The 27248-nt window shown below is 37.4% G+C and overlaps 1 protein-coding gene across 25 annotated transcripts in view; it reads left to right on the top strand.

The window, feature by feature from the left end:
- The window catches only part of BABAM2 (BRISC and BRCA1 A complex member 2), a 493921-nt gene that overhangs the window by 106978 nt on the left and 359695 nt on the right, over positions 1 to 27248 (top strand). For 3 of the 25 annotated variants that reach the window (XM_074012084.1, XM_074012083.1, XM_065527654.1), the window contains exon 3: positions 16892 to 16975. The exons of the other annotated variants lie outside the window; for them this stretch is intronic. In XM_074012084.1, coding sequence (XP_073868185.1) covers positions 16969 to 16975 — 7 coding nt within the window. In that variant the 5' untranslated portion in view covers positions 16892 to 16968. The remainder of the gene's footprint in view (positions 1 to 16891; positions 16976 to 27248) is intronic. 25 annotated transcript variants of the gene reach the window in all.

Here is a 27248-nt window from a genome sequence, read left to right as displayed (position 1 = left end):
CCTGTCCTTAACCTCACTTTTCAATATTATCTGCTGTTCTTCATCATTCCTTGGGCACATAATTTGCTTTCTACCCTCTAAGTTTTGCTAGTTCTTTTATCTCTGTCTGGAATTACCATCCCATTTTTTTCTTTATCTAAGCCTACTCTAGACAGCACTAAGAGTAGACGTTTTAAAAAAGAATTAGGTAGAGCATGATTTTAGATGAAAAGGAAGTAGTAAGTGAAGTAAGAGACTGTAGCAAACTGTGTTTTCCAAAGATGGCAACAACAGCATTTCCCATTCCACATGCTCTTCTATACCATGACCTTACCACTCCTCCAAGTATAATTTTATTCCCCTTGAATCTGGGTGGGCTTGTGATGATTTTGGCCAATAGAATATGATGCTTATTATGCAGTATGACTTTCAAGGCTGGGTCACAAAAGGGAATGCGGCTTTCATCTTACTCTAGTAGGAATGCTTTTGCTTGGAGCTCTGCACCACTGTATAAGAAGTCTGTCTACATTGAGGTTGCTATGCTGTCAGGTAGCCAAACTACATGAAGAGGCCACGTGTAGGTGCTGCAGTTGTCAGTTTTTATCTTGGAGTTTTCCCAGCCCAGGCATCAGAAATGTCAGTGAAATTGTGTTGGGCCTTTCAAACTGAGCACTACCAGCTGAACACCACTGAGTGATCTCAGTCAGTGCTGTGAGGAGCAGAAGAATCACCCGACTACATTCTGCCTATATTTCTAACCCACAGAATCTGTGAGCATAAGAAAATTGTTGTTTTAAGCCCTGAGTTTGGGGTAGTTTTTGTAGGTGGCAGTAGTAATTGGAATGTAGACTTTGAAGAATAGAAGTGGACAAGAGCCTGTAGGAGGGTGGAAGAGATGGGAAGAGGAGCAGAGATATAGAAGTTAAGTCTCCAGAGGGAGAAGGAAAAGACAAAAGGATTAGGAAAGAAATGGGTGGATATTGAGGAGCAAAGGTGAAGAATTCTCATCTGATGATAGTAAACAGCATTTAGATTTTTCAAGAATTCCACAGACTGCTTTTTATATATATATATCTATAAAATATATATGTGTATTTAGTAGGGTTTATTTATTTTTATTGATTTTTTTTTTTTAATGAAGTTGGAGTAGAGCTCATCTGCCAAGAGGTGGAAGGTCTACAAAGGCCTGGCTGCTTGGTGGAGAGTATTGAAGACAGTACAGATGACTGACCTTTAGCTCCTTGCCTAACAAATACTCTTGTGAGGAAAGACGGCGGCTTGGCATTTTGTCATTATGTGTGAGTGGTCTGCCTTCCTTGGGAGAATTCGCACACTGGATACACTATCAGTTTGAAGTACTCTGAGCCCTGCAGAAGGAGAGAGGTTTTTTTTCCAGAGGAGTGCCTTAGGCTCAATGTGGCTCTGTGTTCGTGAGTTCTGAATCTCAAGATGACTTGAGGAATTTGAGTAACCCAAAGCCACTTGTAGTTTTGTGAAATGGAAGGACACCACCTTTAGAGTGGGGACTTAGATTTTAAGTAGCAGCTTTCTTGAGAGAAGAAGGCAACAAATCTCCAGCTCTAGCTATGAAACTTTAGAGAGCTTTTGTCCAAATTGAGGACTCAGCAAGAGTTGCTAATTGAGTGGCACTATAAATTGACTTGCTTCTATAAAAGTAAGAATTGTTTTCTGTAGCATCCAGCAATCTGGTCACCAGCCACAGGCGAGTCAATGTATTGTTTCTGTGAAGGATTACATGCTCCTTGTTTAAATGTGGTCCTAAGAGCCTAGGAATCCTGCAAGTTTTAGACAGTTTTCCATTTAGTGAAATAAGATACCTGATTAATTGTTGGAATCTTTTAATTAATGTTTTATGAAGAGAGATGCTGTAAAGCCTCATTAAAATACTATTACTGGATAAAAGAACAGTACTTTCATGACAGGATAACAGTGATATATCCAATCTTTATGTAGTCTAGTCAGAAGATAGAATTTGCTCCTAGGTTATCAGGGGAGTCTAATATATTTCACTTTTGATCTCTGTCACTTGCTTCTATTTCAATATTTCTTAATGTTCTATTTTTTTTTTTTCTACTGTGTTGGAGTGACCTTGGCACTTCTGAGATGTTGTGACTTGTGTTTGCTGCTTTCTCTACTCCTTCCCTGAAAACTGCAGTACATGTAGATAACTGGCTTTCACAGACACTGCTTGATTTCCTTCTGTCTGACTTGCGTAATTTTCCTGGCAGAGGCACAACTGTCTTTGTCCTTTGTTATCATCAACTTACATTTAAACTATCAGAAAAAATTGCCATTGTGATGCTATTGCTTTTGAAAAACTGCTCATTTTCTTTTGCTTGATTTTGTTTTTTCATACTTTCAGTGAATGTTGGCTAGAGCTTGTGTGTCTTTAACTGTTTTTACTCTGGTCATAGTTTTATTTTTATTTTTTGGTCTTTTCATTCATTGCTTCTGGAAAGCATTTTTAAATATCTACTTTTGAAGAATTCTGATTGCTTCATTCTACTTTTTCAGCATCTTAATTTTTCATTCATTTCAATAGATTGTTTCCCCACTTCATCTTCTGTGGATTACTGCACTTGCTTTTGTTCATTGTTAGACTTATTGTTTAGATCTGTCGTGTGTGAACTCAAAGGATCCTTCATACCATTTTTTTTTACATCTTTCTTATCCAGTTACTAGGCATTTCAGAGTTATTTGACAGTAGAAAGTATTCAGTTTTTTTCATGAATTCCACAGGCTAATGCTTGATTTTCACAAAATTTGTGAAAGCGGGTGGAGTCTTGCACAGCCTTCCAAGCACTATTTTGTGGGAGCTAAAGTACAAGGCATAGTCCAAGATTGCCCTTTGTGTGCAAGTTTGATTCTGCTGCTGGTGCTCTGGTTTGTGCCTGTGTGTGCAGTCAGCAAAAGACTCATTGTTAAACAATGAACTCAGAATTCAAAGAAAGATTGGTGTGGTTTTTTTCTCCCCAGCCAGCATTCTGTGGTTATTTCTACTGATTTTTTGGCAAGCGTTGCTTGTCTGTGTCGAGCTGTGCCACATCAGCCTAAAGTTTCTGCTTTGTATAGCTCAGCTAGGAATTAGAAAGAAATGTTTACAGTCTTATACCATTTCGTATTTTCCAAAGTAGTTTTACTTAAAATGGTCTCATTTTAATCTTCCAGCAACTTTCTGAGGACTGGCTGTCTTGCTTTACATGTAAGGCAGGACCACAGAGCCTAAGTGACTAGTCTGAGGTCAAATAACTGGGAGATCAGGGACCTGGAACTCAGGGCCGGGACTTCTGAGTCCCAAGTCCAGTGCTTTTTCCACTTAGCATGTTAGGAAATAAATATCATCTTTATTATCATACAATAATAACTTGCTTCTCCGTATTAGTAGATAAGAGCAAATCAACTGCTTATGATGATAAATAAGGATAAGCAATGGCTTTGCTGAATAGGCAGTAAACACACTATCAGATGCTAATGCCGTCTGCCATACATCAGCTGGGGAAGGTGGTGGTCAGTTGGCATTGGGAAGTTAACTGAAAAACTTCCACTATTGTGTGGGCATCTCTTAGACACTTTAGGAGTAACAACTTGTGGTTGGTTGTTTTTGTTTTGTTTCCGAGAACAGAAATCACCCGCAGAATCTGGTGAAGATCGGGTGAGAAGTTAATCAGGCTTATGTGAGATAAAGGCTCAGTTTCAGCTTTGAGATGTAGAGAATAGTCTTAAGTGCTTTATTTTGCTATATGTGTTTTTAAGACAACAGACGGTCCGATCCCCAAACTTATAATAGTTCAACTTAGGATTTTTTTACCTTTGCGATGGTGCAAAAGTGATGCACATTCAGTAGAAACTGTGCTTTGAGTACCCGTGCAATCATTCTGCTTTTCACTTCCAGTATAGTAGTCAATGAATTACATGAGATAGTCAACACTTAATTATAAAATAGACTTTGTGTTAGATGATTTTGCATAACTATAAGCTAATGTAAGTGTTCTGAGCACATTTAAGGTAGGGTAGGTTAAGCTATGATGTTCAGTAGGTTATTAAATGCATTTTTTACCTAACAATATTTTCAGCTTATGATGGGCTTACTGGGAGGTAACTCCATTGTAAGTTGAGGAGTATCTGTACTTAGCATGTGGTTGTATCTTCTGTGCCCTGACCCAGTAACATGGATTTGTGATTCACTTCTATTACCTGGCCTAATACATCTCTAATTGCCTTAATTATCTTTTTTTTTTTTTTTTTTTTTTTTTTTGGAGAGATCGGGTCTCACTCTGTCACCCAGGCTGGAATGCAGTGGTGCGATCATAGCTCACTGTAACCTTGACCTCCCAGGCTCAAGTGATCCTCCTATCTCAGCCTCCTGTGTAGCTGGGACTACAGGCATGCACCACCGCATCTGGCTAATTTTTAAATTTTTTTTGTAGAGATGGGGTCTCACTATGTTGTCCAGGCTGATCGCAAACTCCTGGGTTCAAATGATTATCCTGCCTCAGCCTCCCAAAATAATGAGATTACAGTCATGTGCCACCATGCCTTGTCTCCCTTAATCATATCTTTTTGTTTTATAAGTTAAACAACAGTTTTGAACTACTTTCTAAAATCATTTGGAAATTTTTGTTTGTTTGTTTCTTTTTTTAAGAGATAAGATCTCGCTGTCACCCAGGCTGGAATGCACTGAATCATAGCTCGCTGCAGCCTCAAACTCCTCGGCTAAAGCAATCCTTCTGCCTCAGCCTCTCAAGTTCCTGGGATTACGCGTGCGTGCCACTGCATCTGACTAATGTTTTAATTTTTTATGGAGACAGGACATTGCTTTATTGCCTAGGGTGGTCTCTAACTCCTAGCTTCAAGGGATCCTCCTGGCCTCCCAAAGTGGTGGGATTACAGGTGTGAGCCACTGTGCCTGGTAGTTTTTCTTTAATGTGGGAAATATGAGAGAAGGAAACTTAAAGGTCAAGATAATAAAGTGGACGTGATAGGTATAGCTAAACTCTTTGAGCATTTGTGAGTGAAAAAATTGGATTTTCATTTTCAAATGTACTTAAAATGTATTTAGAAATGAAGTTATCAAAAGATTTTAACTTTAGCTTATGATTTAAATAAGTACCCAGTTTTATTTTATGAAACAGAAGGGATCAGAAAGAAATTTGATACGGTTAAAAGCAAATTTAATTAAAATAGACTATTAGCTCTTCAAGCTATTATTTTGCTACAGTACCTCTTAAGAAACATGGGTTTTTCAGAATTTATGTCATCCTAATAATTAACTGAACTGAAGAACTGCATGTTTTTAGAGCTAAAGACTGTCTGATGTCATCTAATCTACTACCTATTGTAGCAATTGCTTTAGTAGTGTTCTTGGTAAATGCATATATAGCTACTATCATTAAAAAGAATATTATCCACGAGACAACATTACAGTGCTCATTCAAAAAATATTTTTGTCCTAGGAACAAAACAACTTTATTTTCTTATCTGCGTGACAGTTTTATGGTACTGAAATGAGCTCTCAGCAGAATTCTTATTTGAACTAATTAGCCATACCAAAATTCCTTTTATTGTGGTGATCTTTTTGACAAGTGGAATTACTAGAATTACCACAATAATCATCTGGTTGAAGAAATTGTGGATAATGGCAGCAGACTATAGACGAAGGAAATCATAGTCCCAATATTTAAAGAAAAGAAGGAGGGGCCAGGCAAGGTGGCTCATGTCTGGTCCCAGCACTTTGGGAGGCCGAGGTGGGCGGATCACCTGAAGTCCAGAGTTCGAGACCAGCCTGGCAAACATGGCAAAACACCATGTCTATTAAAAATACAAAAATTACCTGGGCGTGTTGGCACATGCTTGTAATCCCATCTACTCCAGAGGCTGAGGCAGGAGAATTGCTTGAACCTGGGAGGTGGAGGTTGCAGTGAGCTAAGATTGCACCACTGCACTCCAGCCTGGGTGACAGACAAAGACTCTGTCTCAAAAAAAAAAAAAAGAAAAAAAAAAAGAAAGAAAAAGAAAGGAAAGATATATTCCTAAAGGAGTCAATAAATTGTTTGAGAGCATTTAAAACATGTTATATCTTTAGTAGCCAACATGGGTTTACATAGAAGCAAGTTATACTAAACCAGTCTTATGCTTTTTTAATGGTAGATCAGCTGACATAGCAAATCATTTCAGAAGAAAATTTAACAATTTCTCTCTGATGTCTTTCTAGATGTTTCATATGTTATTATACCAAAAAGTAGTTAAGCAGATTTGCAGTAAATGGAACAATCATTGGAAAATCTCAGATGAAATACTCTAGGGTTGTATTTTTGACTCTGTTTTATTCAACATTTTTCTGAGTGATATAACATACTTGTTCAACTTGTGGAGGACTCAAGTTTAAAGAGACAGCTACTATGACATATGACAAAATTTCAGTCTTTCCCAGTAGGTTAGTATGTTGGTTTAGAAGCAGCAGGATGTAATAAGAGTAAAGTCCGTTGCTATGGTTTGAATATGGTTTGCCATATCGAGACTTTGTCTTCAATGTGGTGCTGTTGAGAGATGGTACCTTTCAGAGGTGATTAGATCATGAAGATAGATGGATTAGTGTATTTCTCTTGATACCGGATTAGTTCTCATGAGAATGGATTAGTTCCCAAGAGAGTGGGTTGTTATAAAATGAAACTACCTCTCATGTGTTGTCCTTTTCCCTTCTCATGTACCTGGTTTCCCTTCCATTTCTCTGCCATGTTTCGATGCAGCATGAGGCCCTCACTAGAAGCTACCACACTTGACCACTCAAACTTGAACTTCCCAATTGGTGGAACTACGCACTACAGAAACCTTTTTCTTTTTATAAATTGCCCAGTCTCAGGTATTCTGTTATAGTAACACAAAAAAACAGATGAAGACATCCATTATTTAGGTTTCAAAAATTAGTTGTATAAGTGGAGGAAAGCAGTTACATAAAAAATTATCTGCGATATATAGTATGAACCAGTAATGTGATGCAATTACTGAAAAAGCTAACACAGTCTTGTGCTGGATTAGTGAAACTTTGGGTCTCCAGTGTGGAATGAGGTTGTTGTGCCTGTAATATGGCAGACCATACATGAGTGTTGTATTGACTTTTGTGCAGCACAGTGTAGGAACAACATTAACTAGGGTATGTTCGACAGAAATCATTACACATTACACACTGCTTGAAGAAGCTGAGTGCTAGTTTTTAAAGATAGAAAGGGCTGGAAATGGAGGCTCAGATAGGTTTTAGGTTTTATAAATTGTTCAAGATGATTTTATTAGTTCTTAGCAGATCCAGTTCTCTGTTCTCAATTCTGGGTTCTTTCTACTCATCACATTTTGTTCTTCTAGAAAATAAAACCAATGTTAGCAAGTAGAAGTTATTAGGAAACAGATTTTGACTCCGCAGAGAGTTTTAAATAATTGTTGTTGTCCTCTAATGTAAGGAACTACTTTGGGAAGTAGTGAGGTTTTCGTTACAGGAGAAATTGAAATAGATGTAGTATAACTGCTTTATTGGAGATAGGGTATGTTTTAAGGGATAATTGTGAGTTCAACTATGTCAGAAACTGAGCTGGATAACATACGGAGGGCAATGAACCATATGCCCCTCTATGTCTGTTGTCCTGGTTAATTATTAATAATGCCCTTTTTTCCCACTCTGGTGTTCCGTTTTTGGTAATAAATTTTCTCGTTGCTTTCATTATAAGTTTTTTTCCAACTCTGTAAGTATGCTGAATGAAAATTATTTCAACGTAAATTATATTGGTTTACCATATGAAATCAAATCTTGGTGGCAATATGTGGAGTCTTGGAGAAAATCACTTAAAAATATTTTTGAAATGGAAAATTTCAAGCACTTAGAAATGTAAAGAGAATGGCATAATGAACTCCTGTGTACCTATCACACAGTTTCACAGCTATCAACTCATAGTCAATTCTATTTCATATGTCCTCCATCAGTTTTTTCCCAAATAATTTTGAAGCAAATTCCAAGTGTCGTATCATATCATCTGTGAGTATTCAGTATGTGTCATATCATATCATCCATGAGTATTCAGTATGTGTCTTTATAAGCTATGGACTCTCTTTGTAAACAACTTTAATATCATTGGCACACTTTAAAAAATAAATGCTGATTCTTAAGTCTTTTATTACTAGTCATTATTCAATTTTTTTGGTTGCTATATATATACACACACACGTATACATATGTACATACATATACAAACATACATATGTAAAATGTGTGTGTGCTTTACAGTTGTGTGGATACTGATTGTGTACACATTGCAATAGGTTGATACGTCATTTAGGTCCCTTATTTGCAATTATCTGGTTCCCTTATTCCTCCCTTTTTTCTTTGTCTTTTTTTCTTTTCCTCCTCCTTCTTTTCTTCATATTCTTCACTTGGTTCTCATTTCTTCACCTTCTGTTATTATTTTTTTCTCTCTTCTTTTTTTTTTTTGAAACGAAATCTCGCTCTGTCGCCCAGGCTGGAGTGCAGTGGCTGGATCCCAGCTCACTGCAGGCTCTGCCTCCCGGGTTTACGGCATTCTCATGCCTCAGCCTCCCGAGGAGCTGGGACTACAGGCGCCCACCACCACGCCCGGCTAGTTTTTTGTATTTCTTTAGTAGAGATGGGGTTTCACCGTGTTAGCCAGGATGGTCTCGATCTCCTGACCTCGTGATCCGCCCATCTCGGCCTCCCAAAGTGCTGGGATTACAGGCTTGAGCCACTGCGCCCGGCCATTTTTTTCTCTCTTCTTTTTCTTCTTTGTTTTATATTTATTTGTAAAGAAGCTGGGCCATTTGTTCTCTAGTTTTCCACAGTTTGATTTTAATGATTTCATTTCTGTGGTGTCATTTGATGTGGTAGTTTGATCTAGAAGCTTACTCAGGTACAGGTTTTTTTTTTTGTTTGTTTTGGTTTTGGTTTCTGGCAAGAATATCTCACAGGTAACATATTCTTTCATTGGACGCATATAATATGGCAGCCTTCAGTGATCTTTGCTTAGATCCATTAATTTGTTAAGTGTTGCAAAATGGTGATATTCTGTCATTTCTTCTTCATTTATTAGTTGGAATACTTGTGTCGAGAGTTTTTCCTGATCAACTATTTTGTAATCCTGAGTACAGGTTTCTTTAGGAAGGATAGGATAAATTCTTTTTTCTTTATTTTCCAGTTTTCAAAATGATACGTAGATCTTTCACATCTTCTGAAGACAACTTGATTTGTTAATATATCATTAACTCATGGGTTTAAAATAATTTGTTGTATTTTAATTCATTACAGTTATTGTTACTGATGCTTAAATTCATCCATCTTTGACCAGGAGCCTCTGCATGATGGCTCTTCAAGTCTTGTTGATATGACCCCCAAAACCTTTGATAGTTTCTTGCTTTCTGGCATGACCAGATGTTTCAGGCTCATCTTGTACTTTTTAAACTCTGGGCCTCAGGCCAGTCTTTTCAGTCTTTGTCCCCTCACCCCTCATCAGCTATAATTCTTGTAAGAAATTGCTGTACTCTGCAAAAATGTCTGGCTGGCTGTAGTGAGTTGCCAAACCAGACTCTCCCAGGGCTCAGGCTATGCTTTTTGTTTGATTAATTTGGTACAGCAGGCAGCTTTAATAGCTTGAACCATTCTCCTCTATATTAAGTAGCTTTGTTTGTTTTGTTCCTTTATTTGCCTTTTGGGCACAAACCTGCTGCCTTCCTTTACTAGTGGTGGGATAGAAATAGAAATACCAAAGCCTTGTCTTATGGCATTGATCTTTAGTGGGCCAGACTGAGTGCTATCTTCTTGGGGGTTGTCATTTAACAGGCAGAAGTGTCAGAGATATGATTTTAGAAAATCACATAGGGCCATGAATAGATATCAAAGATTTCTTTTCTCCAGGAGAAATATATATTTCCTCATTGAACAGCCAAGCTTCCTGCCTTTGTTTGGTTCCTGAAACAGAAGACCCTGAGACAAAAATTTGAGTACATATACTTCACTGGGAGATGATATGATTTGGTTGTGTCCCCACCCCAGATCTCATCTTGAATTCCCACATGTTGTGGGAAGGACTTGTGGGAGGTAATTGAATCATGGGGGTAGGTCTTGCCCATGCTGTTCTCGTGATAGTGACTAAGTCTCATTAGATCTAATGGTTCCTTAAGGAGGAATTTCCCTGTACAAGCTCTCTCTTTTCCTCCTCCATGTGGTGTTGAGCCTGTGAGTGCACAGAAGTGAAGAATTGGGGTTTGGGAACCTCCTCCTAGATTTCAGAAGTTGTATGGAAATGCCTGGATGCCCAGGCAGAAGTTTGCTGCAGGGGTGGGGCCCTCATAGAGAACCTCTGCTAGGGCAGTACAGAAGGGAAATGTGGGGTTAGAGCCCCCACACAGAGTTCCTACTGGGGCACTGCCTAGTGGAGCTGTGAGAAGAGGGCTATCATCCCCAGACCCCAGAATGGTAGATCCACTGACAGCTTGCACCATGTGCCTAGAAAAGCCACAGACATTCAACACCAGCCCGTGAAGGCAACTGGGAGGGTGGCTGTACCCTGCAAAACCACAGGGGTTGAGCTGCCCAAGACCATGGGAATCCACCTGTTGCATCAGCATGACTTGGATGTGAGACATGGAGTCAAAGGAGATAGTTTTGGAGCTTTAATATTTGACTGCCCCACTGGATTTTGGACTTGCTTGGGGCCTGTAGCCCCCTTTGTTTTGCCAGTTTCTGCCATGTGGAATGGCTGTATTTACCCAGTTCCTGTACCCTCATTTTGTCTAGGAAGTAACTAACTTGCTTTTGATTTTACGGGCTTATAGGCAGAAGGGACTTGCCTTGTCTCACATGAGACTTTGGATGCCAAAATGAGTTAAACCTTTAGGGAACTGTTGGGAAGGCATGACTGGTTTTGAAATGTGAGGACATGAGATTTAGGAAGGGTCAGGGGTGGAATGATATGGCTTGTCTGTTTTCCCACTCAAATCTCATCCTGAATTCCCACGTGTTGTGGGAGGGACATAGTGGGAGTTGATTGAATTGTGGTAGTAGGTCTTTCCTGTGCTGTTCTTGTGATAGTGAATAAGTCTCATGAGATCTGATGGTTCTATAAGGGAGAGTTTCCCTACACAAGCCCTCTCTTTGCCTGCTGTCATCCATGTAAGTTGTGACTTGCTCTTCCTTGCCTTGTGCCATGTTTGTGAGGCTTCCCCAGCCATGTGGAACTGTGAGTTCACCATTAAACCTCTTTGCCTTATAAATTGCAAATCTTGGTTATGTCTTTATCAGCAGTGTGAAAATGGACTAATATAGGAGGTGATCTCTGGAAGCACAGTGAGGGGGTGGGGAAGAGAAAGAGAGGGAGAAAAGCCAAAATAGAGCACATTGAAGAGTAGGTTATTGCTGTTGTTAAGAGGGGTTAAATTTCACTCACAACCTCCCAGCTATGTGAAACTCACTTCAGTATTGTGCCAGGGAAAGGCAAGGAAGTTGTTTACACATGCACCCTCATCCTTGATTCTTAGTGTCATTCACTTGCAAGTAGTCCAGCCTTTTTATATACTGGCCAAGCTACTTGCTAAGCCAGAGAATGCCCTTATGCAGACAGATGCAGTTACTGGAGCTGGATGGCCACGATTTCTAGCAGTGGTTCTTTCTCAAACTGAGGGTGGGGCTCAGGGGAGAGGAGGAGGTTATTTTGCTCTCCAAGGAGCATTTGGTAAATTCTGTGGACATTTTTGGTGGTCACAACTGGGGGGAGGAAAAAGTGCTACTGGCTGGCATCTAGTGGGTAGAGACCTGGGATACTGCTAAATATACCACAGTTCATATGGTTGCCCCCTATAGCAAAGAGTTATCCATCCCCAAATGTCAATAGTTCCATGGCTTAGAAACTCTATTTTACAGGAATTCAGAGCTGCGGGTGACTTCTGGGTGGGAGGACCAAGGGAATATGGTGGGACACCATGGCATCTGCTACACTTCTCAGGTATACCCTGAGTTTCTTGGTACTCTGCTTTTGCTCATGATGTTCCCTTTGTATCCTCATTTCCAAATCCTTTTTATTCTTTAATTTTTTTTGGTATATAGTCTATATGCTATATTTTTTCACTTTTTATAAAGGAATATATTAATGTATTTTTAACTTTTTTAGAGTTTTGTTGTCTAACTCCCAGTCCAAGTGCCACTTATTCAATGATGTCATCTGTTAGATCCTTACTAATTCCTGTATTTTCAGAATTTGCATGGTGTTATTTGTTTATTTCTTGTGATGCTAATACATTTTTACCTTGTGTTATATTTTTCTATCAAGTTGTTATTTTAAAGGATAACATCTGCCTTTTAAAACTTGGAACAAATTATACTATGAGCATCTGTAAACCCTTTATTTAATCTATCAGTTGTTAACGTTTTGCCATGTTTTAAAAGTCTCCCTCTACTCACATGTATATGTATATGCTGATATAGATATATAGTTTACAGTATCTATCTCTAAATCTTTGAGTCGTTTTAAAGTAAGTTGCAAATATTTTCATACTTCACCCCTAAGTACTTCACTATGTATCTCCCAAGAAGAGAACATTTTTCTTCTATAGAATCTCAATGCCACTATCATACTCAAGAAATGTAACATGGTTACAGTAACATCTTATGTGTGGTCCATATTTATATTTACCCACTTGTCCATTAATATCCTTTTTTCCCGCAGATCTGTGATCCAGTGAAAGATCATGCATTATATTTACTGCTCACACTGAAACATTTTTAATTTTTTTTTCTTTAATCTAGAACAATTCTCTTACCTTTTTTTTTTTTTTTTTTGGTTATTCATGACCTTAACGAGTAATGATTTTTAAGAGCCCGGGCTGTTGTTTTGTAACTTATCCCACAATTTGGTTTGTCTGATTTTCTCTTCATGGTTGTATTCAGTTTAAACATATTTGTCAAGCTTTTAAAATAAGTGATGTTACGTACTTCTCAGTGCAGTTATCACAAGGCCCATGATATCAGTTTCTTCCATTGTTGCTGCTGCTTAAATTAAACCACTTGTTTAAATTAAGTTGGTGTCTACCAGATTTTCTCATTATAAAGATACCTCTTCTCAATTATAATGAATTAGTGATCTGTGAGGTGACACTGAGACTGTATCCTGTTCCAAAAAACATTTTGCCCGATGTTTTTAGTATCTTGAATCATTACTACAAGCTTTATTGGGGCAGAATCTCTTTTTTTTCTTTTCTTTTCTTTTTTTTAAATTATACTTTAAGTTCTAGGGTACATGTGCACAACGTACAGGTTTGTTACATATGTATACATGTGCCATGTTGGTGTGTTGCACCCATTAACTCGTCATTTACATTAGGTATATCTCCTAATGCTATTCCTCCCCGTTACCCCTACCCTACCACAGGCCCCAGTGTGTGATGTTCCCCTTCCTGTGTCCAAGTGTTCTCATCGTTCAATTCCCACCTATGAGTGAGAACACATGGTTCTCTGTTTTCTGTTCTTGTGATAGTTTGCTGAGAATGATGGTTTCCAGCTGCATCCATGTCCCTACAACGGACAAGAACTCATCCTTTTTTATGGCTACATAGTATTCCATGGTGTATATGTGCCACATTTTCTTAATCTAGTCTGTCGTTGATGGACATTTGGGTTCATTCCAAGTCTTTGCTACTGTGAATAGTGCTGCAGTAAACATACATGTGCAAGTGTCTTCATAGCAGCATGATTTATAATCCTTTGGGTATATACCCAGTAATGGGATGGCTGGGTCAAATGGTATTTCTAGTTCTAGATCCTTGAGGAATCACCACACTGTCTTCCACAATGCTTGAACTAGTTTACAGTCCCACCAACAGTGTAAAAGCGTTCCTATTTCTCCACATCCTCTCCAGCACCTGTTGTTTCCTGACTTTTAATGATCACCATTCTAACTGGTGTGAGATGATATCTCATTGTGGTTTTGATTTGCATTTCTCTGATGGCGAGTGATGATGAGCATTTTTTCATGTGTCTGTTGGCAGCATAAATGTCTTCTTCTGAGAAGTGTGTGTTCATATCCTTTGCCCACTTTTTGATGGGGTTGTTTGTTTTTTTCTTGTAAATTTGTTTGAGTTCTTTTAGGTTCTGGATATTAGCCCTTTGTCAGAAGAGTAGATTGCAAAAATTTTCTCCCATTCTGTAGGTTGCCTGTTCACTCTGATGGTAGTTTCTTTTGCTGTGCAGAAGCTCTTTAGTTTAATTAGATCCCATTTGTCAATTTTGGCTTTTGTTGCCGTTGCTTTTGGTGTTTTAGACATGAAGTCCTTGCCCATGCCAATGTCCTGAATGGTATTGCCTAGGTTTTCTTCTAGGGTTTTTATGGTTTTAGGTCTAACATTTAAGTCTCTAATCCATCTTGAATTAATTTTTTTTTTTTTTTTTTTTTTTTTGAGATGGAGTCTCGCTCTGTCACCCAGTCTGGAGTGCAGTGGCGCAGTCTCGGCTCACTGCAAGCTCCGCCTCCCGGGTTCACGCCATTCTGCCGCCTCAGCCTCCCGAGTAGCTGGGACTACACGTGCCTGCCACCACACCCGGCTAATTTTTTTGTATTTTTAGTAGAGACAGGGTTTCACCGTGTTAGCCAGGATGGTCTCGATCTCCTGACCTTGTGATCCGCCCACCTTGGCCTCCCAAAGTGCTGGGATTACAGGCGTGAGCCACCGCACCCGGCCTTGAATTAATTTTTGTATAAGGAGTAAGGAAGGGATCCAGTGTCAGCTTTCTGCTTACAGCTAGCCAGTTTTCCCAGCACCATTTATTAAATAGGGAATCCTTTCCCCATTTCTTGTTTTTGTCAGGTTTGTCAAAGATCAGATGGTTGTAGATGTGTGGTATTATTTCTGAGGCCTCTGTTCTGTTCCATTGGTCTATATCTCTGTTTTGGTACCAGTACCATGCTGTTTTGGTTACTTTAGTCTTGTAGTATGGTTTGAAGTCAGGTAGCATGATGCCTCCAGCTTTGTTCTTTTGGCTTAGGATTGTCTTGGCAATGCGGGCTCTTTTTTTGGTTCTATATGAACTTTAAAGTAGTTTTTTCCAATTCTGTGAAGAAAGTCATTGGTAGCTTAATGGGGATGGCATTGAATCTATAAATTACCTTGGGCAGTATGGCCATTTTCATGATATTGATTCTTCCTATCTATGAGCATGGCATGTTCTTCCATTTGTTTGTGTCCTCTTTTATTTCGTTGAACAGTGGTTTGTAGTTCTCCTTGAAGAGGTCCTTCACATCCCTTGTAAGTTGGATTCCTAGGTATTTTATTCTCTTTGAAGCAATTGTGAATGGGAGTTCATTCATGATTTGGCTGTCTGTTTGTCTGTTATTGGTGTATAAGAATGCTTGTGATTTTTGCACATTGGTTTTGTATGCTGAGACTTTGTTGAAGTTGCTTATCAGCTTAAGGAGATTTGGGGCTGAGACGATGGGTTTTCTAAATACACAGTCATGTCATTTGCAAACAGGGACAATTTGACTTCCTCTTTTCCTAATTGAATACCCTTTATTTCTTTCTCTTGCCTGATTTGGGGCAGAATCTCTTAATTCTTTTTCTGTCAGTGACAGTACTTAACATAATGTATATGTTTAATATTTGTTGAGAGATTGAATGAATTAATAAATGAAAATTTTGTCTTTAGAGAATGAGAAAACATCTTGATTTATCCTGCCAGTTTAACCAAAATCTTTACAGTCACATGCTCTTTTTCTTAAGCTTGTTCAAGTATAGAATAATTAATTACTGTTTTTTTTTTCCTATTGCTTCACATCTCAGGGTTTTTTCACAGTTTCCTCCAATTGGCATTATCTCTTTTTCTTCTCAGTAAATTCAAAGCTACTTATTCTGTATGTTTAAACCAACTTTACAACATCCATCTCATTATGATATTTCATTAACAGAAAAATAAATGTAAATACATAGTGTTCTAGGAGCTACACCTAAATCAAGGGTGTGTGAGTGTGTGTATGGGTATATAAAAATCAAGCTTACTTGCTAAATTTTCCTGTGGTTTTTTTTTTTTTCAGTGTTTTACTATGTCATGACAAGGATCATTACTGATTTGTTTTAAAATTATATTGAATTCTGAACTACTTTTTAAGACTACGACAATCATAGAAAGGTTGAAAAAGCTTACTTTCTTTTTTATAGTGTCACTTGCATTGTAGTTATTAAAAAAGAATTGATAACAAATTGCAGTAATGAAACAGTTTGTGAATATGCATTACAAGATTACTAAGGCTAAAATTTTCTGCAGTAGAATATTTATTGCTCAATAAAGTAATGCTAATTTATAGCATTTGGCTTAAAATATTGTTATTGTATGCACCGAAGCAAGTATACAAAAATAGAAGGTTAAAAGTTCATTTAAAGCATATTACATCTGAAGATGGGACATTATACCCCTTTCTGAATTAGTCTAATTTTCTGAGAGTCAACAACATGTATATTCTCTCTGATATACATATAAGAATCATGTAGCTTAATTTCCTGAAAATTGTCTTATTATAAACCACTGAAAGAACTAGGCATATTTAACCTAGAGAAGAGAAGATTAAAAGAAGACCTGACAGTCATCTGTAGATGATTTGGGGACTTTCGTGTAGAATAATGTTTAGGGTAGAACTAGTGTTAGCGGGTAAAAGTGATTTGTAGCTATATTTTCTGTTTCAATATGAGAAAGAACTTTTTTCAATGACTAATAACTGCCCAGGAACATAATGTAGTATCTAATGAGGTAGGGAGGACATTTTACATTGAGATAGTCATGGAAAATTAAGTGACTTTTCTTTCTTACCTTCCCTTCATTCCCTTTGTTTCCTTCTTTCCTAATCAGTGTTTCCTCTAGGTCTGTGCTGTCCAATATGGTGGCTACTAGCCACATGTGGTGATGGAGTCTTTGAAATGCGGCTAGTCTGAATTGAGATGTGCTGTAAGTGTGAAATACACATCAGATGCTAAAGTGTTATATTTAAAAATGTAAAATATCTCACTGATAACTTTTATATTGATGACATGTTGAAATGGTACTATTTTATATATCCTGGCTAAATAAAATATAAAGGTTATATAACTTTTATTAATTATTATTTTAATTAGTAGCTTTTTTTTTTTTTTTTTTTTTTTGATGGAGTCTCGTGCTGTTGCCCAGGCTGCAGTGCAGTGGCTCGATGTCGACTCCCTGTAACTTCCGCCTCCCAGGTTCAAGTGATTCTACTGGCTCTGCCTCCCGAGTAGCTGGGACTATAGGCGCGTGCCCCCACACCTGGCTAATTTTTATATTTTTTAGTAGAGACGGCATTTCACCATGTTGGCCAGGCTGGTTTTGAACTCCTGACCTCAGGTGATCCACCCGCCTCGGCCTCCCAAAGTGCTAGGATTACAGTTATGAGCCACTGTGCCTGGCTGTAATTATTAGCTTTAATTATCAGTTCTTGGTGAAAATGAGTAAACTGAACTCTATCTCTCTCACTGGTTTTAATTTAAAACTATAGAGTGCCTGAAGAATACGTATAGGAACTGCTTGAGGACTCTGAAAAGCAATTATTAGACATACTAAGAAGAAATAAAAACTCAAAGATTAACCCATATGGAGGTCATTTTCTTGTGATTTAAAAAAAATTGTTTATCTTTTCTTTCCATATCTCCTGATTTGGATCCTAGGACATCCTGGCACTATGCACTGGGCAAGGACAGAAAATTCTCCAAAGAAAACCCTCTCCCGGGTCAAAGACATAGAAAGGGGGACCCTTCAGGATGGAATCTTTTTTTTTTTTTTTTTCCCCACCAACTCTTCTGTCTCTAAGGCGGGCAAGCTCTAGTGATGAAACAGGACTCTTGCAGTAGCCTCTTAGACTCTTTTGTTTTGGGGTTTCTCCTCCAGATTGACACAGTAATGGAAAGTACATAAAAACATGGGGAGGGGAAAACTCCCAGTTTCAAGCCAGAGTACCAGGAAAAGGTGCCACTGGGAGGCAGAGTACAGGGGAAATCACAGAGAAGAGGGGCTGGAGAAAAGGATCCTTTAAATCTGTGTATGAAGTCTCAGGCTTATCCTTGAGCTTCACACGTGGAACCGGACAGAATCAATATAGCAGAATCTTTGAGAACTGAGCTACAGCATAGAACATTGCCCAGACTAGCCTCTGGGTGGTGTGTACTTTGGGAAAACCAGAATAGCGTTTAAAGGCTTTGAAAACTATTCGAATGAATCAAGTCCACAGAAGATGGTTTAGTGCTTTCACTCTGAACCTAACTTTATGCCAATTCATTTGGCAATTAAGTGAAATGAACACATTCCTTGAAAGAAATAAACTATCAAAAATCACTCAGGAAGAAACAGATTATCTGATTAATCCTGTATCTGTTAAAGAAATTGAGTTTATAGTTAAAAAAAAATCTTTCACAAATGAAATGCCAGACCAAGATGATCTCAGGTGAATTCTACCAAACATTTAAGACAAAAAAATCACCAACTTTATGCAATATAATCCAGAAATGGAAAACGATACAGCAGTTTCTATCTTATTTTATGAGGCTGGCATTTTTCTGATATCAAAACCGGTCAAAGAAAGTAGAAGAAAACAAACAAACAAACTATAGACCAGTATCCCTCATTTGAACAAAGAAGTAAAACTTTTGAAAAAAATTAGCAAATTGAATTCAGTAACATATATAAAATGCATACATATATATGTCTAAAAGTAAAATAATGTATCATAATCAAGCAGGTTTTATTCTGGGAATGAAAGCCAAGTTCAACATTTGAAAATCAATCGATGCAATTCTCCACATTAACAGACTAATACAAGATAAACCGTATGATCATATCAATTGATGCAGAAAAAACTAAAATTTAAAATCTGTTCATGATAAAAACTCTTAGCTGAATAGGAATAAAAGGGAATTTCTTCAGCCTCAAACTTATAAAGGATATCTACACAGAACCTATAGCTTAATATCATACATGGTGAAAGACTGAATGCTTTTCTTCTAAGACTGAGAATGAGGCAAAGATGTTCACTTTCCCAAATCCTATATAACATAGTACTGGAATTTGCAGGAAGTCAAGAAAAGGAAATAAAAGGCGTATGGATTGGAAAGGAAGAGATAAGTCCACCTAATTTGCATATAATATGATTGTCTATGTAGAAAATCCCAAGGCATATTCAGAAAATCCTAGAACTTGTGAGTTTTTTAAGGTTACGGGATATAAGATCAGCATAGGACAGTCAGTCATATTTCTTTATACTAGCAATGAACAATCAGAAACAGAAAGTTAAAAAGTAGTACCAATTATAATACTTTCCTGCCCAAAAAATGCTTAGTTATAAATCCAATAAGATATGTTCAATATCTATATGTAGATAAAGGAATTGAAGAAGACCTCAATAAATGCAGAGATATATAATATATTCATGAATGGGAAGACTCAACATAGTTAAGATGTTTTCCCTAATTCGTTTTAATTCGTTTCCTAGGTCACTTTTCCCTAAATTAATGTACAGTATTTAGCATAATCCCCATCAAAATCCCAGGAGGATTGGGCAGATATTGACAAGATGATTTTAAAATTTATATAGGAAGGCAGAGAATTAAAATAGCCAAAACGATTTTGAAAAAGAACAATAAAAATGGAGGAGTCAGCCTACTCAGTTTGAAGACTTACTATTAAGGCAGTGTGGTATTGGCAAAAGAAGAGACATACATCAGTAGAACAAAATAGAAAGTCCAATAATAGATCTATATAAATATGGTCAATGATTTTCCACAAAAATGCAAAGGCACTTCAGTAGCAAAAGGAGTCTTCTCAACAAGTGGACATCTACATGCAGAAGAAAAGGACCTTGACTTGTATTTCAAACCATGTTCAAAAATTAGTGAATCACATTCTTAAATGGAAAATTTCAAACCATAATAATCCAAGAAGTATCCATAGAAGGAAGGCTTTGTGACTTGGGCTGGGCATTGAGTTAGATACAACCTTAGAAACATAATCCATAAAAGAAAAAAACTGATAAATTGGATTTCACTAAAGCTTAAAACTTTTGCTCTGCTGAAGAGACTGTTAAGAGGAAGACAAAAAGCAATAAGAGAAAATACTTGCAAATCATGTATCTAACAGAGAACAAATTTCAAGAATATATAGCTTTCAAAAGTCAACAATAAGAAAACCAACAACAATAAAAAAAAGAGGAACAGATTTGAGCAGATACTCCACCAAAGAATATACACAGTTAGCAAATATACACATGAAAAGAAGCTTAACTTTATTAGTCATTAGGAAAATGCAGATTAAAATCATGATGAGATGCCATGACGTACCTGTTAGAATGACTAAAATCAATGACAATAATAACAAAGTTGACCATATTAAATGTTGGCAAGAATGTGTAGAAACTGGAACTCTCATGCATTGTTGGTTTGAATGCTAAATGTAATAGCCACTCCGGAAAAAAGGTTGGCGGTTTGTTTTATGGTTAAAGATACACTTCATCATATGACCTAGCATTCCAGCCTTAAACGTTTATCTAGAAATGATAAATGTACATTCACACGAAACATGTACATATATGTTTATAGCAGCATCATTCATAATCATCACAAGCTGGAAATCACCTACATGTCTTTTATTGGGTAGATGGATATATAAACTGTGGTGCATCTGTACAATGGAATATACTAGTAGGCTCTAAAAAGGAGCAAACTATTGATAGATGCAGCAATTTGTCTGAATCTCAAATGCCTTATGCTAAGTGAAAGAAGAAGCTAGTCTCAAAAGGTTACATACTATATGATTCCATTTGTATGGCATTCTGGAAAATGCAAAACTGAAGGGGCCAAGAGCAGGTCAGAGGTTTCCAGGAATAAGGAATGGTGGGAACATTTAAATACACAAAGATAGCATGAAGACGTATTGGAGAGTGATAGGATTGTTCTGTATCCTAATTTGGTGGTGTTTACACAAATCTCTGCATGTTATACAACTCATAGCTATACAGAAAAAGGTGAATTTTACTGAGTATAAAGTTAAAAAATAGTTTATAATTTTTATGTCACATTTTTCTTTTTTTAGAATGTGGCTACTGATAAGTTTAAAATTACGTATGTGGCTTGCATTATTATTTCTATTACATAGCACTGCTTCAGGTATTAGAAGTGCAAAGAAGGATTAGGTGTGATCCGAAGTCTAGGAGAGGGATATGGCAGAAGGAAGTCTTCTAAGAAGAGGAGGCAAACTTAGATGACCTAAGTTTAGCCTCTGCCCCCTACTTCCATTCTTTGTTCTACAAATATTTTTTTTGAGAGCCTAATTCATGTAAATATGCCAACTCTTAGATGTAATATTCCTTAGAGTCTTTTTCCTTGATATTGGAAATTATACTCTACCACTCAAGATGAGAAGTATGCTGTGCAATGGAATAATTAGTGGTATCCTTGAATTTGTAGGCACAACAGCCTACATTGCTGAGGCAGTTGACAAGTTCCTTGACAAATTCGTGATGAATGTTTAAGTTCATATTATTTTTGGTTAGATATTATTGTTTAAATTATTGCACCTAAGATTGTTTATTGTTTATAAATTGCCATACAGGGAGGTTTCCAGAAGGATGCCTAGCTAGTATGTTTATAATTTGAAGTTAGGAGTGCCAACCCAAAATTGGAGTAGAATCTAAGAATATCATGATGGACTTTAAATAGGTAAATCTAGCGATATTGAAATATAATACAGATAAATTTAAAATTTTGAAATGGATTCTGAAATTTAGTTGTTCCAGTGAAGAAGAGGGATATGTAGTTTAGTAGTGGTAAATACATAAAAATGTTAGGGCTTTTAGTTAATAAGAAGCATAATAGGAGTCACTACTGATGAGGCTGCCAAAAAAGCTATTTTAACTTGCAATGCCATTTATCAATAGAAGTTTAATGCATAAATTAAGGCATGGGTTTTCTTGTTGGTTTCTATGCTCTTTAGAACACACCTAGAATCTTATCTTGAGATCTGGGTGTTATCCTCTAAGAGAGGTACATATTCAGAGAGGAGAGAGCTAAATGATAAAGGAAATTGAAACAAGTCAGATGAGGAATAGTGAAGGAGACTGGGATAGTAAGCCTGTCTAAGAGGTGACTCCTAGTGGGGTTGAAAGATAGGTCACAAAAACTGCCTTCAAATAGTTGAAGGGCTGTGATATTACAGAGCAATTAAACTTGTCCCATAAAGTTCTCAGAACCAGCAAAGGGAATTTTCAGAGAGATATTAAATTTCAGTGTAAGGACACACTAAGGGTTAAAGCTAACTCTTGGAAATGAGTCACCTCTCCAAAGTCTTTCATAAAGCTCTGAAACGGTTTGGATGTGTGTCACCTCCAAATATCATGTTGAAATGTGACCTCCAGTGTTGGAGATGAGCCTAATGGGAAGTGTTTGGGTCATGGGGGTGGATCCCTCATGAATGGTGTGGTGCTGTCCTCATGATAATGAATGAGTTCTTGCTCTGACTTCATGTGAGATCTGGTTGTTTAAAAGAGCGTGGCTCCCCTCTTGCTCTCACTCCCGCTCTTGCCATGTGATGTGCCTGCTCTCCTTTCACCTCCTGTCATGATTGTAAGCTTGCTGAGGTCTTTGCCAGAAGCGGATGCTGGCACCATGCTTCCTGTACAGCCTGCAGAACTGTGAGCCAATTAAACCTCTTTTTATAAATTATCCAGCCCTCGGTTATTTCTTTATAGTGATGCAAAAATGGATGGACACAAACTCTCTTGCTTGAACTTACTTTTTATTGAGAATCTCCTTCAAACTGGTGTTTCCACAAGGTTCTCGTCTGATTCTCACTTCCCATACTTGGCGTTTCAGTAAGTAATCATTTAATGCAGCAACTGATAAGAATAATCTATCACTGGCAGAAAACCAGTCATTTACCTTTTTTTTCTTTTTTTCTTCTTCAACTTTCATTTTAGGTTCTGGGGGTACATATGCAGGCTTGTTACATGGGTAAATTGCATGTCACTAGGTTTGGTGTAGAAAAGTTTTAGTCACCTAGATAGTGAGCAAAGTACCCAATTGGTAGGTTTTTAACCATCACCTTCCTCTCACCCTCCACCCTCAAGTAGGCCCCAGTGTCTATTTTTCTCTTTGTGTCCACGTATACTCCAACGTTTAGCTTCCACTTACAAATGAGAACATGTGATATTTGGTTTTCTGTTCCTGGTTAGTTTGGTAGAATAATAGCCTCTAGCTACATCCATATTGCTGTATGATCTCATGCTTTTTTATGACTTTGTAGTATTCCATGGTGTATATGTACCACATTTTCTTTTTTTCTTTCTTTTTTTTTGAGACAGAGTCTCGCTCTGTTGCCCAGGCTGGAGTGCAGCAGCACAATCTTGGCTGACTGCAACCTCCACACCCTAGATTCAAGCAATTCTCCTGCCTCAGCCTCCTAAGTAGCGGGACTACGGGCATGCGCCACCATGCCCAACCAATTTTTGTATTTTTTGTTTAATAGAGACACGGTTTTGCCATGTTGGCCAGGCTGGTCTCGAACTCCTTACCTCAGGTGATCCACCCGCCTTGGCCTCCCAAAGTGCTGAGATTACAGGTGTGAGCCACTGCGCTTGGCCTATGTACCACATTTTCTTTATCAGATTCACTCTTGATGGGCATCTAGGATGATTCCAAGTCTTTGCTGTTGAGAATAGTGCTGTGATGAACATATGAGTATATGCGTTTTTTTTTCCATAGAATGATTTATATTCTTTTGGGTATATACACAGTAATGGGATTGCAGGGTTGAATGGTAGCTCTATTTTAAGTTCTTTGAGAAATCTCCAAACTGCTTTCCACAGTGGCTCAACTAGTTTATATTCCCACCAGCAGTGTGTAAGCATTTCCTTTTCTGTGCAGCCTCACCAGCATTTGTTATTTTTTGACTTTTTAGTAATAACCATTCTGACTGATGTGAGATGGTATCTCATTGTGGTTTTGATATGTGTTTCTCTAATGATTAGTGATTGTATTAGTCTGTTTTCAAGCTGCTGATAAAGACAAACCTGAAACTGGGCAATTTAGAAAAGAAAGAGGTTTAATGGACCATGGCTGGGGAGGCCTCACAATCATGGTGGAAGGCAAGGAGGAACAAGTCATGTCTTACATGGATGGCAGCAGGCAAAGAGAGAGAGAGAGAAAGAGAGAGAGAGAGGGAGGGAGGGAGAGAGAGAGGGAGGGAGAAAGACAGAGAGAGAGAAAGAGAGAGTGAGCGAGCTTATGCAGGGAAACTCCTCTTTATAAAACCATTAGATCTCATGAGACTTACTATCACGAGAGCAGTATGGAGAAAATTCCCTCTGTGATTCAATTATCTCCCACCGGGTCCCTACCGCAACACATGGGAATTCTGGGAGTACAATTTAAGATGAGATTTGGGTGGGAACACAGAGCCAAACCATATCAGTGATATTAAACACTTTTCATGTTTGTTGGCCATGTGTATGTCTTCTTTTGAGAAGTGTCTGTTCATGTGAATTGTTTCTTAGAAACTATGTTTTTGTGGCAGTTATTGAAGCTGATAGACAAAATAGTATAATAATATTTCACTGGTGAAGAATAAGGAAAGGAGCCCGTGGACAGGCTGTGTTCCTTCTGTAATTAGGGAGTAGGACATATGGTCCACTTTGCATATCTGGTAACTGGGCCTTCCTGAGATCGTGCTGATACCTTCTAAAAATTGTTGGCTACTAAGGCACAAGAGTGTAAATAAAATCTACTTTGTATTTAACATTTCTGTGATTTCATGTATGTGTCATATTATGAAGCACTGTTGATGTGCATTTTGAAAGGAAGGAGCTTCTGCCCCCGTTGCTCCCACTATTATAGCCTGGCAAGTTTCAGGGAGTAATGAAAAATAAGACTTGAAACTATTATTTTGTTGTTAGGTGGTTGTAACACTTCTTCCTTTTTTTTAATCCTCACCTTATAGCACCTCTGATCCTACTTTTATTTCTTTGTTCTCCTGCGTACTCTTCCATTTTATGAAAAGTTGGAGTAAGCAGTGTCCAAATAATCTGTACTCTGTGTTCATGTCATCTGCTCCAGGGTGAAATAAAGGAAATGTGATGTTATTGCTCTTCTATATGATTTGTGTTGGTCTTTTCTCTACTGTCTCTGCCTTGAGGTCAGGTACTGTTTTCTACTTCCTGTATAACTCCCCAGGTGTCCAGTATGCACATCTGTGCGTTGTGGGTTTTTAATAAATGTTCTTGACTGATTTACTGACTGTTCTCCATAGCAAGAAAACAATGCCACAGTTTATTTCAAAGAGGCTGTAGAGTATTGAGGCAAAGCGTTTCAGACTTCTCTGAGGTTGAAGGTAGGAGCCTGAGAAATTCTGGAATGTAACTCTGTGAGATTCTGGAAGCTATTTTAAGTCACTTCTTTGTTTTGAAAAATATTTACGTAATGTTTTTATTATACATAATGTAATAAACTCCCTCCCCTTTTAGTACATATCTTTTCCTTAAAAAAAAAAACCAAAAAACCAAAAAAAAAAAAACCTTATTGTATATCCAAATACTGGTTTGTTGCCTTAAAATTTATTGAAAAATCAGCTATGGAAGTAATAAGATCTAGTGTTTGGCAGCACAATAGGGTGACTATAGTTAACAATAATTTGTTGTGTATTTCAAAATAAAGAGTGGAATTAGAATTTTCTTAACACAAAGAAATGATAAGTGCTTGGGGTGATGGATATCTCAATTTCCTTAATTTGGTTTTTATACATTATGTGCTTGTATTAGAATATCACATGTACCCCATAAATAAGTACAGCATTGTATATCTATAATAGTTAAAAATTTAAAAAGTCTGTAACATTATCCAGTCATGTCCATTAAAAAGATACATTTTGTAAAGTTCCTTAAAAATGAAGATATTTACAAGTATTTATCTTAAAAAGCAGTCTTTACTTTTATAAAGGGCTCATTGCACAGTTCTTTTAAATGCAGAAACTCTTCACATTGCATTTTTAATATGATTTTATTTATAAAAAGTAACTATGCCACAACTATTCAGTAAACACTTTGTAATTTATTTAAGATGAGGTTTCTTTAAAGTGGGACAATTTTTTGCATGAGATTAAAAACAAAAACAGCTTTAATTTACCCTCTAAAATGTACAATTCAGTGGCTTTTTACAATACAGTCATAAAGTTGTACAACCATCAACACTAATTTCAGAAAATATTTATCATCACAAAAAGAAAGCTTGTGTCAATTAGCAGTCATTTCCCATTCTCCCGTTCCCCATTGTCTGGCAACCATTAATCTACTTTCTGTCTCTATGGATTTTCATATTCTAGACATTTCATATAAATAGAGTCATACAATAATAATACAATAAGTAGCAGCCTTTTGTGTCTGACTCTTCACTTAGCTTAATGTTTTCAAGGCTTATCCACATTGGAGCGTTATATCAGTACTTTCTTTTAAATTTGAATAATATTCCATTATATGTATAATGTCACAATTTATTCATTCATCAGTTGACGGACATTAGTTGTTGCCACTTTTTGGCTATTGTGAATAATGTGGTACAAACAATGTGCAAGTTTTTGTGTGGACATGTCTTCACTTCTGTTGGGTATATATTTGCCTGTTGGGTATATATATGCCTACGAGTGGATTTGTAGGGTCAGATGGTAGCTCTATGTTTAACCTCTCGAGGAACTGCCAGACTGTTTTCAAAAGCGACTGTACCATTTTGCATTCACACCAGCAGTGTGTAAGTGTTCCAGTTTCTTCATATTCTCATAAACACTTGTTATTATATATCTTTGTGATTATAGCCATCCAAGTGAGTAATTAAGAGCTATCTTACTGTGATTTTGATTGCACTTCCCTGTTGGCTAATGATCTTGAACATCTTTCTATGTACTTAGTTGACATTTGTATATCTTCTTGGAGACATGTCTGTTCAGATCCTTTGCCCATTTTAAAATTGGGACATTTGCCTTTATATTGTTGAACTGTGAGATTTCTTTGTTCTGGGTTCGAGTCCTTTATTAGCTATGTGATTCGCAAAATTATCTCCCTGTGGATTGTCTTCACTTTCTAGATAGTGTCCTTTGAAGGCCAAAATTTTAATTTTGATGAAGTTTAATTTATCTATTTTTGTTGTTGTTGCTTGATTTTGGTTTCATGTCTGAGAAAGCA

The sequence above is a fragment of the Macaca fascicularis genome, chromosome 13 (genome assembly GCF_037993035.2).
Source record: "Macaca fascicularis isolate 582-1 chromosome 13, T2T-MFA8v1.1".
In the NCBI taxonomy this organism is placed as follows: domain Eukaryota; kingdom Metazoa; phylum Chordata; class Mammalia; order Primates; family Cercopithecidae; genus Macaca; species Macaca fascicularis.
Note: the sequence above shows the minus strand (reverse complement) of the source record. Positions and strands in the feature narration are given on the sequence as shown.